The 12,462-nt window shown below is 62.1% G+C and overlaps 1 protein-coding gene across 1 annotated transcript; it reads left to right on the top strand.

Annotated features, from left to right (window-relative positions):
- The first annotated feature begins 4,163 nt into the window (after positions 1-4,163).
- Positions 4,164-9,069, top strand: DLX3 (distal-less homeobox 3). The gene is made up of 3 exons (XM_002719297.6): positions 4,164-4,691; positions 5,647-5,837; positions 7,256-9,069. The coding sequence occupies exons 1-3, from the start codon at positions 4,367-4,369 to the stop codon at positions 7,601-7,603; spliced, it is 864 nt and encodes a 287-aa protein (XP_002719343.1). The 5' UTR covers positions 4,164-4,366; the 3' UTR covers positions 7,604-9,069.
- The last annotated feature ends 3,393 nt before the right edge of the window (positions 9,070-12,462 follow it).

The following is a 12,462-nucleotide window of genomic DNA, read 5'->3' as shown; positions in this document are numbered from 1 at the left end:
CAGCTCTCTGCTGTGGCCTGGGAAAGCAGTAGAAGATGGCCCAAGTCCTTGGGACCCTGCACCCGCGTGGGAGACCCAGAATAAGCTCTTGATTCCTGGCTTTGGATCAGCCCAGCTCTGGCCATTGCAGCTATTTGGGGAGTGAACCAGTGGATGGAGGATCTCTCTCTCTCTCTCTCTCTCTGCCTCTGCCTCTCTATATCTCTTCCCTTCAAATAAATAAATAAATACATCTTTTTTTCAAAAAAGATTTAAAAATAAATAAAAAAAGAGATACTGAAGGTGTTTTCAGAGTCCTTGACGGGCCTGTGCTTGGGTTTGCTGAGCAAACAAAAGCTACTTAATTGTGTTGGAGATGTGAAATCATTAAGGTGTGCTGTTGACCTAGAAGCAAACCATATGGGTGAGGGCCTGTTGCTATGCTCTCGAATGCCTCTGAAGTCCGATCTTAGCTTCCAGAGCCGTTCTCTGGCAAGATCATGACTCAGTAACGATGCGTGTCTAATATTATAGTTTCTTAGGTAATTTAAATATAACTGCTAAAAAAAAGTCGGTAAATGTAAAAGATAAATGTTTCCAAATACACACACTCTTTTCTTAAAATCTATAGAAGGCATTGGACCGTCTGGCAAATGTTTTCACAAGCTGTTGATAGCTAACAGTCCGACATCGCTTGCTGAATTTTCCCTCGCTATTAAGTTACTGACGGTAAGAACTAGCTGAGTCAGTGTATGGAAAGGAGAACTGCAAAGGTGGACCTGAGGCACGGCTGTGTAAGTTGCTGGCACCCCATGAGCGTCGGTGCGGGTCACGGCTGCTCTGCTTCTGAGCCGGCTTCTGGCTCCCTGCTGATGCACCTGGGAAAGCAGCGAAGATGCTCCAAGTGCTGGGACCCCTGCTGCCCACGTGGGAGACCCGGATGGAGTTAGAGGCTCCTGGCTTCCGTGTGGCCCAGCTCTGGCTGTAGGGCTACTGGGGAGCAAACCACTGTATGGCAGACCTTTTTCCTGTCTCCCTTTCTGTGACTATGCCTTTCAAATAAATAAAACTAGGATACAAATTAAAACAAGCATTAAGAATACAGTTCTGGGCATAATGGCCCTGCCCCTGCTTGCCGGTGGCCCAGGTCCGGCTCCCCCAGAGGAGCTGACACGGCTTCCTTGAACTGACCACTAGATGGCGCCAGCTCCTCAGGCAAAACGGACGCAGAGGCCAGCTGACGGCTCCTCCCTGAGTCCTTCCCCCTCAGGCAGTGCCCACAGGTGGCGTGATACCTGGGCTCCAGGGAATAGCTTGCTTCAACAGGGTACCTCTTCTTGGTGCCAGAAACAGTGTGGGCAGCCTACCGTGATCTGAGCACCGGCCAGAGTGGTCTCTTGCTCCCCCCAGCCTTCCACAGGCGCCAGCCCAGGCTGCTCCGGGGCGCCCCGCCTCCAGGGCCAAGTCTCTGGCTGGCTGGCACCTGTTCATCTTGTTGGCCCAGGTGAGGCCTGGTGGGTGGCACTGGCCCCACTGCATCCTCTGGCTACCTCACCACCCTGAGCCAGCAGACACCCGCTCAGGAGTTGATGCGCCAGTCCTGCTGGCCCAAGAGGCCCCTTGCGGGGGATATTCATGGCCACAGCTGGGCAGCTGCTTGTGCTCTGACCCCGGAGGGGGTAGCTCAACGCCTGTGCCTGCCCCGACCCCTCTGTCCCAGCCCTGCCAAACCTGCTGCAGCCGTGCCAGGGTGACCCGGCAGTAGGGTGTCTCATTCACTCACTCAATGAACATCCACTGAGTTCGGTCCCAGGTGTCTGGACCAGGGAGCACTGGACAGCCAGTCCCTGGCATCTTGGAGCCCACAGCGGTGGCAGGGACCAGATGTCATCCTCACAGTTCCAAACAATTGTTGAATTGCTCATCTGAGCGTCTTGGGTCGCAATTTCCCTCCATTTCTAGAATTCTCAGAATTCCCCCAGCGGAATGGGGCTTGGAAGTTCTCCCCCAGGGCACTTCAGGACGGCAGGCTCCCAGCCCAGGGTGCCTTCCCTGTACTCAGGGGGCACTGGGGAGTGGGGCCTGGCAGGTGAGGCCACAGAGCCCTGATACATGAATGAAGGAGCCCTTGAGAAAGGCATGCTCCACGCTGTCCCTTCTGGGGGTGGGCCTGGCCGGGGGTAGGGGTGGGGGCTCCAAAGCAGGTTCCTGCCGCCTCCCTGCTCCCATCCTGGAGCAGGGTGGAGGGGAGCCGGCCCGCCCAGTGCCCTTCCTGCCCGCGTCGCCGCGGGCTACCTGGGCGCCCTGTTGGCAGCAGAACAGAGGGCACCCGGAGCGGGTGGCAACTCGCCCCGCCACGGGCTCGCAGCGGCGGGCGATAGGGCTGGGGGACGCCGAGATAGACGGGCAGATAGCGCTCCCCTCATCCGCCCCCGCCCCCACCTTTCCCACGCCGCGGCCGCCGCCCCCGCCCCCACCCGTCGCCCCTCTCAAGGACTCTGCAGCCCCGGCAGTCGGTCGCGCGAGTCTGACTTAGGAAAGGGCCACAAAGCCCCCTGCCCGACCTCCGGGGTCTGCGCCCGAGACCCCTCCCTGGGGCTGGGCCAGACGCAGGGCTTGCGGTGCTGCAGGGTCCAGGAGCAGCCGCGTGGGGGCGCCCTCGCACTGCTGTCCTCGCCCCGCTGGCCGTCAGAGGCCGAGAAGGGGACAGTAGGATGGCGGGGGGGGGGGGGGGGCAGGCTGGGACTTGAGATTTGGAGGAATTTTCCCTCCCCCGGAGGAAAGCAGAAGTGGGGGTGGAACGGAGAAGGGGATAGGCGTCCGGAGCAGCGAGGGTGACCCTGGGACAGGCTTTGTGGGACGGGCAGGACTAGGAGCTGGGGGTCCACAGGGAGGGGCCTTCTCCTCGGGATCCCTAGTGAGGGGCGGGGGTTGGGCAGAGCATCATGGTCCCGGCTTCTGGGGGGGAGGTACTGGGAGGTCAGCACACAGCTGCACATTCACACACCCACTGCTACCCCCACAGGCTGCCAGGCATGCTCGCTCTCTCTCTCCCTCTGTCTCTCTCTCTCTCTCTCTCTCTCTCTCACACACACACACACACACACACACTCCTGCATCAACACAACTCCGAGTGCTGTGCAATGAATGCATGGAACCCTCACATCACACACCCTGCGTACAAGCAGCCCAAACCCTGGCTCCCCAAAAACACCCACTCTGCCCAGGCTGACCCAGAATGCACAGACTCTGCCCCTGGTGTTACTGCACCCCAGTGACGGGGCCAGCCTGTGTCCCACCCAACCTCGTGGGAGCCCCAGGGCCCCTGCTGCCTTCGGACCAGATCTGAAACTCGCACACACAGTTTGGCGGTCGATGAGGTTATCACCGGACAGCTGGTGCACGCAGCCTCCCCATCAGCCCCTAAGTGCACACTGACCTGCCTCAGCCCCGGGCCTTCTCCAGAGGGATTGTCCCTCGGCCAGGAAGAAGCACGGTGAACCCACGACAGCCGACAATCATACTCTGGCCCTGTCCACTTCCTTCCATTCATTAAAAAATTAAAAAAAAAAGCTTAAACTATGCTTTATGACCGCATTGTAAGACCAGATATTAATATATATCCAAACATTTCCTTCAACTTAAAGTTCTTTTTCTTTTCTTCTGATTTTAAGAAGGGGATGCCATTATCAAGTGCCCAGAGTCCACTCTGAGCAGGGTGAGTTGCCTGTCTTTTGCATGGTGCACACGCATGTACACACACATGCGCACACACACACGCCCCCACCTCCCTCCTCACACACACCCAGTGGACAAAGTCCCTTCCTTCCCCCACTGCACCCAAGTCCTGCCCCAGCCAGGGAAACAGATTGACAGGCCCTGGGGGGGAGCTCTACAGAGCAGCCCCCTCCAAAGAGCCCCCACCCGCAAGGGTCATCTGAGTTGGAGCGACAGGAGAAGGCGCCGTGTGTGTGTGTGTGTGTGTGTGTGCGCGCGCGCGCGCGCGCGCGCTCGTTTTGGGTAACAACAAAGAATGGGGAGAGAGAGAGCGAGAGAGCCAGAGAGCATGTTTTGCCTCCGAGGCAAGACTTGCAGCCAATCAGCGCGCAGGAGCCTCCCTCTCGACTCCAACATTGAGTGTATAACCGGCTGGCCGGGCGGAGCTGGCAGCATTTGACTGTGGCTTGGGACGCGAGGACAGGCGCGCGGCGACGGCCCCCACGGCTGGCGATGGTCTAAGCGCCCCTCGGCCGCCCCCTCCCCCGAGACGCAGGCCGGGCCGGGCCCTCCCCTCGCCCTCCGGACACACACACCCCCGCCTCGTCTCCTCCGCCGCCGGGGCGCTCCCCGGCCGAGGCCAGCCCGCGGAAGGTCGGCGCCCGCCAGGATGAGCGGCTCCTTCGATCGCAAGCTCAGCAGCATCCTCACCGACATCTCCAGCTCGCTGAGCTGCCATGCGGGCTCCAAGGACTCGCCCACGCTGCCCGAGTCCTCGGTCACCGACCTGGGCTACTACAGCGCTCCCCAGCACGACTACTACGCGGGCCAGCCCTACGGCCAGACCGTGAACCCCTACACCTACCACCACCAGTTCAATCTCAACGGGCTTGCAGGCACGGGCGCTTACTCGCCCAAGTCGGAATATACCTACGGAGCGTCCTACCGGCAATACGGCGCCTACCGAGAGCAGCCGCTGCCGGCGCAAGACCCAGGTGAGCGCCGCGGGGTCGCGGGCAGGGTGGGAGCCGCCACTGGGAGCCCGGCGCGCCGCACGAGGCAGGACAGCTTCGAGGGGCAGACGTGGGCTGAGAAGGTGGCTCCGATGGCCGCCGGAGGAGACAGGCTGGAGGCTGCCCGCGAGGCGCGCGTCGGGCGAGCCGCAGAGGAGGGCGCGGGCTGCGGCTTGTCGGGGCGCCTCCTCGGCGAGGTGACCTCGCGGCGCTCCGGCCGGCACGGGACAGGGCCAGCTCCAGGGACTCGACTTGGGATAGGGGCTGGGGAGCCGCGGGTGGAGGTGAGGGGAGACGTGGAATAAGGCCCGCCCAAGGGCGGCTGAGCGGAGGGAAGCCGAGAGAGAGAAGCAGAGAAGCCGAAGCAGAGAAAAGGTGGCGATCTAGAGCGAGAGGGCGCCGGCCGCCGGGGGCTGAGAGCGCAAGGAGGCTGGGGAAGGGACGGACGGACCGAGGGAGCGAGGGAAGGGGAACGAACGAAGGGGACACAAAGGAAGAAGGAAGAGAAAGGGGGGGGGGGACTATCTTGAAACTTTCCCGAAGATCCAAAACTCTTCCAAAATAGAAAGTTGAAGGGAGGCAACGGGAGACAGGGAGAGTGGCGGCCGCAGCGCGAAGGGAAGGGGCACGGAGAGGGTGGCCAGCGCGGAGCCCGGGGGCCGGGAGGCGATCCGGGAAGGCGTCGTGCGCGAAGCCACCGCGGTGCTCGCGCGGGCGGCTGCTGGCGCCAGGGACAGCGCTCCAGGGGCCGGGCGCGGAGCCGGGAGCGCCGCGGCGTGGGCGGCCGCCGGCCCGGCTCTGTCGCCGCGGCCCCGAGACATCCCGCGGCGAACCGGCGAGCTGGGGCGGGGGCTGGCCGTCCCGCGGGGACCCTGGAGGGCGCAGGAGGCGCAGGCCCAGGCTGAATCGCCCTTCTCCCCATGCGTTCCCCACGTAGTGTCGGTGAAGGAGGAGCCGGAAGCCGAGGTGCGCATGGTGAACGGGAAGCCCAAGAAAGTCCGAAAGCCCCGCACCATCTACTCCAGCTACCAGCTGGCCGCCCTGCAGCGCCGTTTCCAGAAGGCACAGTACCTGGCGCTGCCCGAGCGGGCCGAGCTGGCCGCGCAGCTGGGCCTCACGCAGACACAGGTGGGTGTTGTGTCGGGGCGGGCGCGGGACCCCGGGGCTCCCCAGTGGCCTTTGAGCCTGGCTGGCCTCCTACAGAGTCCTGCAGGCTCCTGGAACCTTTGCCTGTGCTGGGGCCCTCCAAGCCTCAATCTCCGTTGCAACGTGCAGTTTGCAACCTGTACAAGGTGTGTGGCTGTCACAAGCAGCGATGTCCCCCACAGCCCTGAATCCCCAGCTCCCCAGTGCCCCAGCAGTGCTGGTCACAACACAGGCGTGTTGTGTTTCTCCCCCAGGATAGGCTTGTGTGTGTGTGTCTGTGTGTTTGGGAGGGCAGGGTGCATGTTCACACATGTGTATGTTTAGACACATGCTGGTGGTTTGCACAATCGGGAGAATGCCCCGTGAGGACGGTCATTCAGGGTCACTGGGTACAAAGGTAGAAGGCACACGTATGTGTGCGTGCACACTGGGGAGAGCAGATGCTAAAATGGTTGCACACCTGCTCAGCACCCACACGCTCCAGCCCACCTCCGCCAGGAGCCAAGAGGGCTTCCCAGCCAAGGGACGTGGGGAGTCCAGAGTAGGAGGCCCCCCGCCCCCGGCTGTCGCCAGAGCCCCAGCAGCCTGGCAGTGCTCAGGGAGGAGTGGCGGCTGCCCGGCTCCCTGCAGGTGTGGACAGGCGGGCCCCGGGCTGCGGCTGGCTGCGTGGGGCCTGGGCCGCGGGGAATCTGGGTCAGCCTGAGGAGCTGATTCATTGTTTGTACCAGTCATGGGGTGGGGAGTCGTGCCGGGGTGGGGGGGGAGATACCCCAGGGGACACGTGGGGACCCGTGGCTCACCTGCTCCCGAGTCCCGGGGTCACGGGCGAAGCCCAGGTGTGGGACTGTGGGTGCTCACGCCTGGGGGGGTCCTGTGTGCTGAGCTGTGCTTGGGTACACTGCTGCGTGTGGCGGTGTGTGTGTGGGTGCGTGTGTCTCTGGCGTGCCTGCCTCTGCCCATGGGAGCTAAGGTGCATGGGATGCCACACACCGCCCCCGCCCCCGCCCCCCCCTAGCTTGGGCAGCCTTTTCAGAGTGCTTGCTGCTGTGAGCTTTCTCTATGTCCGGATTTATTTGAGTCTCTGAATGACCCCAAGACATAAGCAGGGGAGCTGCCTTCGCCCCCCAACCCCCACACCCCAGTCCTGAGCAGTAGAGAGGGATGCAAGAACCAGAGAGGCCCAGCAGCTTGGCCAAGGTCACACCGAGCAAGCGGCAGGACAGATGTTGGAGCATGGCAGTCCGATGCCCCTGGCTGCAGTTCTGGCCCCGATGGAGGGAGCCAGCTTCCTGTCGTGGGGCCTTGGTGCTGGCCCCCGCCCGCTCGGGGCTGGCTTTCCCACAGGGTCTTCCTTCAGGGTTCCCAAAGGCTAACCAGCATCCCTTCCTTCCCCTGGACAGGTGAAAATCTGGTTCCAGAACCGCCGTTCCAAGTTCAAGAAGCTCTACAAGAACGGGGAGGTGCCCCTGGAGCACAGTCCCAACAACAGCGACTCCATGGCCTGCAACTCGCCGCCGTCGCCGGCCCTCTGGGACACCTCCTCGCACTCCACCCCGGCCCCTGCCCGCAGCCAGCTGCCCCCGCCACTCCCGTACAGTGCTTCCCCCAGCTACCTGGACGACCCCACCAACTCGTGGTACCACACACAGAACCTGAGTGGACCCCACTTACAGCAGCAGCCGCCTCAGCCAGCCACCCTGCACCACGCCTCTCCCGGGCCCCCGCCCAACCCTGGGGCTGTGTACTGAGTGCCCGGTCTGGCCTGCGCCCCCTACGAAGGAGCTCCCCCCACCCCGGGACCGGGCGGAAGGTGCCTCCGTCCTAGCCGACACTCAGGAATCATCAAGGAGCACGCGGGAAAGGCACCCCCTTTCCTCCTCCCTTGCCCCTTCCTCCAGGGACCCAAGAGCTACCCGATGACAGATGACATTTGCATGGACCAAGGATGTCCCCTGCACCTCCCTCCCCCTGCCTGGGTCCGGGAGTGCCCCTCCAGATGTTGGAGCGTCCCACCCCAGCGGGAACAGCTGTTCCCCTCCTGCTCCTGGAGCCTGGGTGGCCTTTTTGTGGCTCATCACCTTCCCAGACTGAAGATGCCGGGCACGGGGGATGCCTGCAGGTGGGGCTGGGGTGCCGGGGGCAGTGGATCCCGAACCCACCGGGCCTGGCTCCTTCTCAGCCACCTGCGGCCCCCTCCTTCCTGAGCAGGCCCTCACTGCCAAAAAACAAGACATCGGACATCGCGACCGGCCTCAGGGTGGGGGGGGAGCCGGCCCCCACTCTGCACTTCTGGCCCTCACTGAAGATTTGAGGGGAAAACCAAAGAGAACGCCCCAAGTATGAGGATCTGCTCATGTTTGTGGCTTAGAGGCAAGAGCCCCCTCCCTCCGCTCCTCCACTCTGGTGGGTGAGGAGGAAGGGTCGCCGATACTTCTCCTAAGGACTGTTTCTTTCCTGTACAGGACTTTGCACAACTTTGGTTTTGAAAGCTGTTGAACACTAGGAAAGCGAAGGGCATTGTTACCAGATAGGATCCAACGTCCCCTTGCGGGGGCCGCTTGGTCCTGCCCCCCACCCCCACCCCCACCTCACCTCCTCCTCTCTCCTCCAGTAAGTTGGCGGCCTTGGCGCCAAACCCCAAATCTCCATGGAGACGAACCAGGCAAGACAAGCCCCCCAAACACCCCCTTTCCGGTGCTCTTGGAGACAGAGCTGGCAAAGGGGTGGGGGGCATGCGGTGCCCGGGAGAGAAGGGATTCTAACTCTGTGCCTTTAGCGGTAGGGGTGGCCGCCTGGGGGGGCTGCAGGCGCTGCCCCTTCCCTGCCCTGGTGCCCCCTCCCAGCTTTCCTCCACCGTGACAAGGGTGAAGCAGGGAAGAAAAGCCGAGGTGGGTGCCGTGGCTATATATACAGTAAGTATTTTTGCTAAGAGTAAGAGGGAGCAGCCTCCTCCCTCCTGTGGTTTCCTATTTATGTGATCCTTTCCTCCCGGGCGCCCGGACGGATCGCCCTGTGCGGTGAGAGCTGAGACAGGGTTGTGGGCTCTGGCTGCATCGCCTCTCGCAGGAGGTGCAGGAGCGAGGACACAGACAGACAGACAGACGTGGGTCTCCAAGAGTCTCACCCAGGGGGACAGGGACGGGCCAGCTGCCGGCCCTCCCAGCCTTCTCATTCCTGCCTTCCTACTGGACCCATCTTTATATATAATGTTAATAAAAAAAAAAAAAAAAAAAAAAAGAGGGAAAGAACCACTGAGCTCTTTGAACTACAGGCTGGTGGCCAACGACGCTTGTTGGGAGGGCCTGGGAGTTGGGGAGGCATCCGGCCGGTGTGCGGGGTGAGGGGTGGACTCCAGGGGATATAGCCCCCAGCCCTGGAACTTGCTACTGGCCGATGGCACTGGGCTGCACCTGGCTGCGAGTGGCAGGTGTGTCGGCCCCAAGGCTGCCCCCAATCTGGGTGAGCCAAGTTGGGAGGCTTTTAGCCGTGGTGGCCCTGATTCCGTGGTGCCTGGAGGCTTGGCGTTCCCTGCCAGCCAGTGGCCACCGCCACTGCCGCCACCACGGCTGCCAGGTCACCTCAGGGCTGCTCTTTGATCTTAAGCTCACACGCAGGCATGTTTGCACATGCATGTAAACCCCCTGCCTCCATGCGCAGGCACTCCTGGCCCCTCACCCTCCCGGGTACCCCTTCCAGCTTGGAACGAGGGAACGCCACTGCTCCAGCGCCTGGCGGGGACCCTGTGGTCCCAATGGGCCATGGGTCCGAGCCCTGCTGCCTCTGCTGTTATGGACTACCTGGACCAACGGTGCTGCCTTCCTCCTCCTCCAGGTGCTGAACTCCAGCCCGGGGAGATGAGACGTGGAGAGGGCAGGGGAGATGGGAGGCTGTGTGAGGGCCGCCATGTCTCGGCACAGAGGGGAGCCGGTGTAAATCCACGGACTGGAGTTAATGCACATGCGCACCACGACACCCACATCTCTTCACCGTGACACACACAGACTCACACTCACTCAAGACCAAGGGACTGTTGCCTGCTGTCACAGCCCTGGACACACACACCTGAGGCACAGCAGCTTCACCCAAAGGACACAGTCAAAGCCGGAATGCTCCAAGAGGCACAGCTCACCCGACACAGGTGCATACACACACACACACACACACACACACACACATGGCAGAGGAAGCGCGTGTGATGGAAAAAGTCGAGCAGATCAAGCAGCTGAGGTGACCCAGCTCAGTCCGGACCCTCCCAGGCGGGCCCTGGGTTTCCTCATCTGTCAAATAGAAGTAAGAATCCCCACCCTGGTGGCCTCTGGCACTGCTGAGAGGCACAAAGCAGAATGTAGATGAGGAGGCTTGGGGGGGGGGTGGTCTCCAGCTCACAGCGGGGGTGGATTGGACAGTGGTGGCCACACAGATGTTGGGGTCCCCTGGCAGAGCTCGCGGGACCCCCCCATCCCCTCCCCAGGCCACCCTTCTCCTCCCTCTCAGAAAGCAGGCCCTCTCCTCCCCTAGCCTGATGCCCTGAGGGAGGCGGAAGGGAGGAGGGCCCTCAGCCCACGGACGCCAGCCGGGCTGGCAAGAGTTAAGGTGGCAGCTGCCAGGCGGGGCTGAGCCGGGCAGTTGGGTTTGAGGGCTGCGTGCAGGCAGGAGCAGCCGGCAGACTCGCTGGAGACACTGCATTTTATTAGGGCTGGGCTGCCAGCAAGGGGAGGGAGAGGGGGGAAGAAGGGCAGAAAGAGAGAGGAAGGAAGGAGGGAGGCTGGGCGGGTAGCTAGGGATGAAAGGATGTTGTAAGCTGCCTAATTCCTCCCGGCTCATCCCGGTGCTGTCAGGCTGGATTAACTGCCCAGGTGACCTCCTGCGGGGTCAGCCCCACCCCTGACCTCCCCTTCCTCCTCTCCTCACCTCCAGGCCTGTCAGATTGCCCTCTACACCTGCCTGGTGAGGGTGAGGGCTCCTGTGCAGGGGAACCAGGCAAGGTGCGGGAGAGGGGGCTGGGGTGGGGAGCTGCCAGGTGCTTCTGGACCACGCCCATTGCAGAAAGGGAAGGAAGAGGGGCAGTCCTGGGAAAAGCGTCGCTCTTCTCCAAACCCCGGGACAGGTGGCATCTCCTAAACCCTTGCTCCACGCCAGGTACTTTACAGGTGAGCCTCACAATGGCTTGGCAGGTGTGTGGTAAAGTGCCCATATTTCAGAAGGGAAAACTGAGGTCAGAGAGGTTCCGTCTCTGCTGGTCACATTACACACACACACACACACACACACACTCACACACACACACACTCACATGGACATGCTGGGATTTGAACCCAGGTCTGTCTGGAGAATGGGTACTTTTCATGGGCTTTTCTGTATCTCAACTGAGGATGATGCGGGAGCCACTGTGGCCCCGCCCACCCGGCCACCCGCCCTCCTCCCTGGGAGGAGAAATGGCAGGGGGAGGGCCTGCGCTGCGGCTTCCCCTGGGCTGGTCCTAGGAGAAGCTGAACGCCAAGCTCTGGAATGTGCACGCCAGAGTCAGCTGACCCAGATCCGAGTCCTGCCTCCAACACTTTGACCTTGGACACGTCACCTAACCTTTCCATTCCTCGGTTTCTTCGTGTGTAATGTGGGGATAATGCTGCCTACCTAGCCACGTTGTTGTGAGAATTAAATGGGATAATGCGAGTAAAATGCTTACCGAGGTACCAAGCACAGGGGCAGCCCTGCTCAGCGCATGGAAGTGGCTGCTGCTGCTGACCACAGGAGAGAGGCCATTCCTGCCCCCCCCCCCGCCTCGCCTCCTGCCCTGCCCAATCCTGCACACCCCAGACTCAGACCCAGACCTCTGGCTGCCCCTGCCACAGTGGTTACCTAGCCGTTTCTAGGTGCAGCGAGAAAGAACAAATCAGCCAGTGTTTTCTGAGCACCTGCTGTATGCCAGGCCCCGGTGGTCCCACAGATGACCAAAGCCTAGTGAAGGTAGGCACAGAGCCTGGGCTGGGAGTGGCCACAGCCAGGCACACCTGACACCACCTGGGAGGACTTGGACCGAGTCTCGAGTCTCAGAGGAGAGGGCAGGTGCGGCTGGCAGCAGGTGAGAAGGAGGCTTGGAAAGGCGGCGGCGGCGTGGGAGAGTCAGCGTTTGAGTTATGCCTTGAAAGAGATGGAAGCAGCCTGGCAGGCTGGGGAACGCACTCCCTGGGGCCCCCCCTGTGGAGCGATCCCCCCTCCAGGACTCCACGGGGTGCCTGGGAACAGCAGCTAGGGCAGGATCCAGAGGTCCCCAAACCCTTTTTCCTTGGGGCAGACAAGGATCAGAGGCTGGGGGTCCCCCAAGGTGTGCTGGGAGCTGCCCTGGCTCATGGCAGGGAGACAGCCCCTGCCCTCCTCACTGGGGAAAGCGGAACGCTATATTGGGGTCCCTCCTTGGAGGACTCCCAGCCCTCCACACGCCACGCCCTCAGCACTGCACCCTCTCTGCTGCTTGCTCCCACCCTGCAGAGCCCAGCACAGGGTCCAGGACAACAGGGGAATGGGGGAGGGGCCCTGAGCAGCTGAGAAAGGACCCCTGCTGCTCACCCTCCCCACCTCTGGCTCCCAGGCCGGCAGCTGAGGGCTC

The sequence above is a fragment of the Oryctolagus cuniculus genome, chromosome 17, assembly GCF_051225735.1.
Source record: "Oryctolagus cuniculus isolate XC-2025 breed Fujian yellow rabbit chromosome 17, ASM5122573v1, whole genome shotgun sequence".
NCBI lineage: Eukaryota > Metazoa > Chordata > Mammalia > Lagomorpha > Leporidae > Oryctolagus > Oryctolagus cuniculus.
Note: the sequence above shows the minus strand (reverse complement) of the source record. Positions and strands in the feature narration are given on the sequence as shown.

Excerpts from the sequence above, each read along its gene's own strand:
- DLX3 (XM_002719297.6), top strand. The coding sequence starts at position 4,367 with ATGAGCGGCTCCTTCGATCGCAAGCTCAGCAGCATCCTCACCGACATC. Across the intron at positions 4,692-5,646 it reads GCTGCCGGCGCAAGACCCAG|TGTCGGTGAAGGAGGAGCCG; the intron begins GTGAGCGCCGCG and ends TTCCCCACGTAG. Across the intron at positions 5,838-7,255 it reads TGGGCCTCACGCAGACACAG|GTGAAAATCTGGTTCCAGAA; the intron begins GTGGGTGTTGTG and ends TCCCCTGGACAG.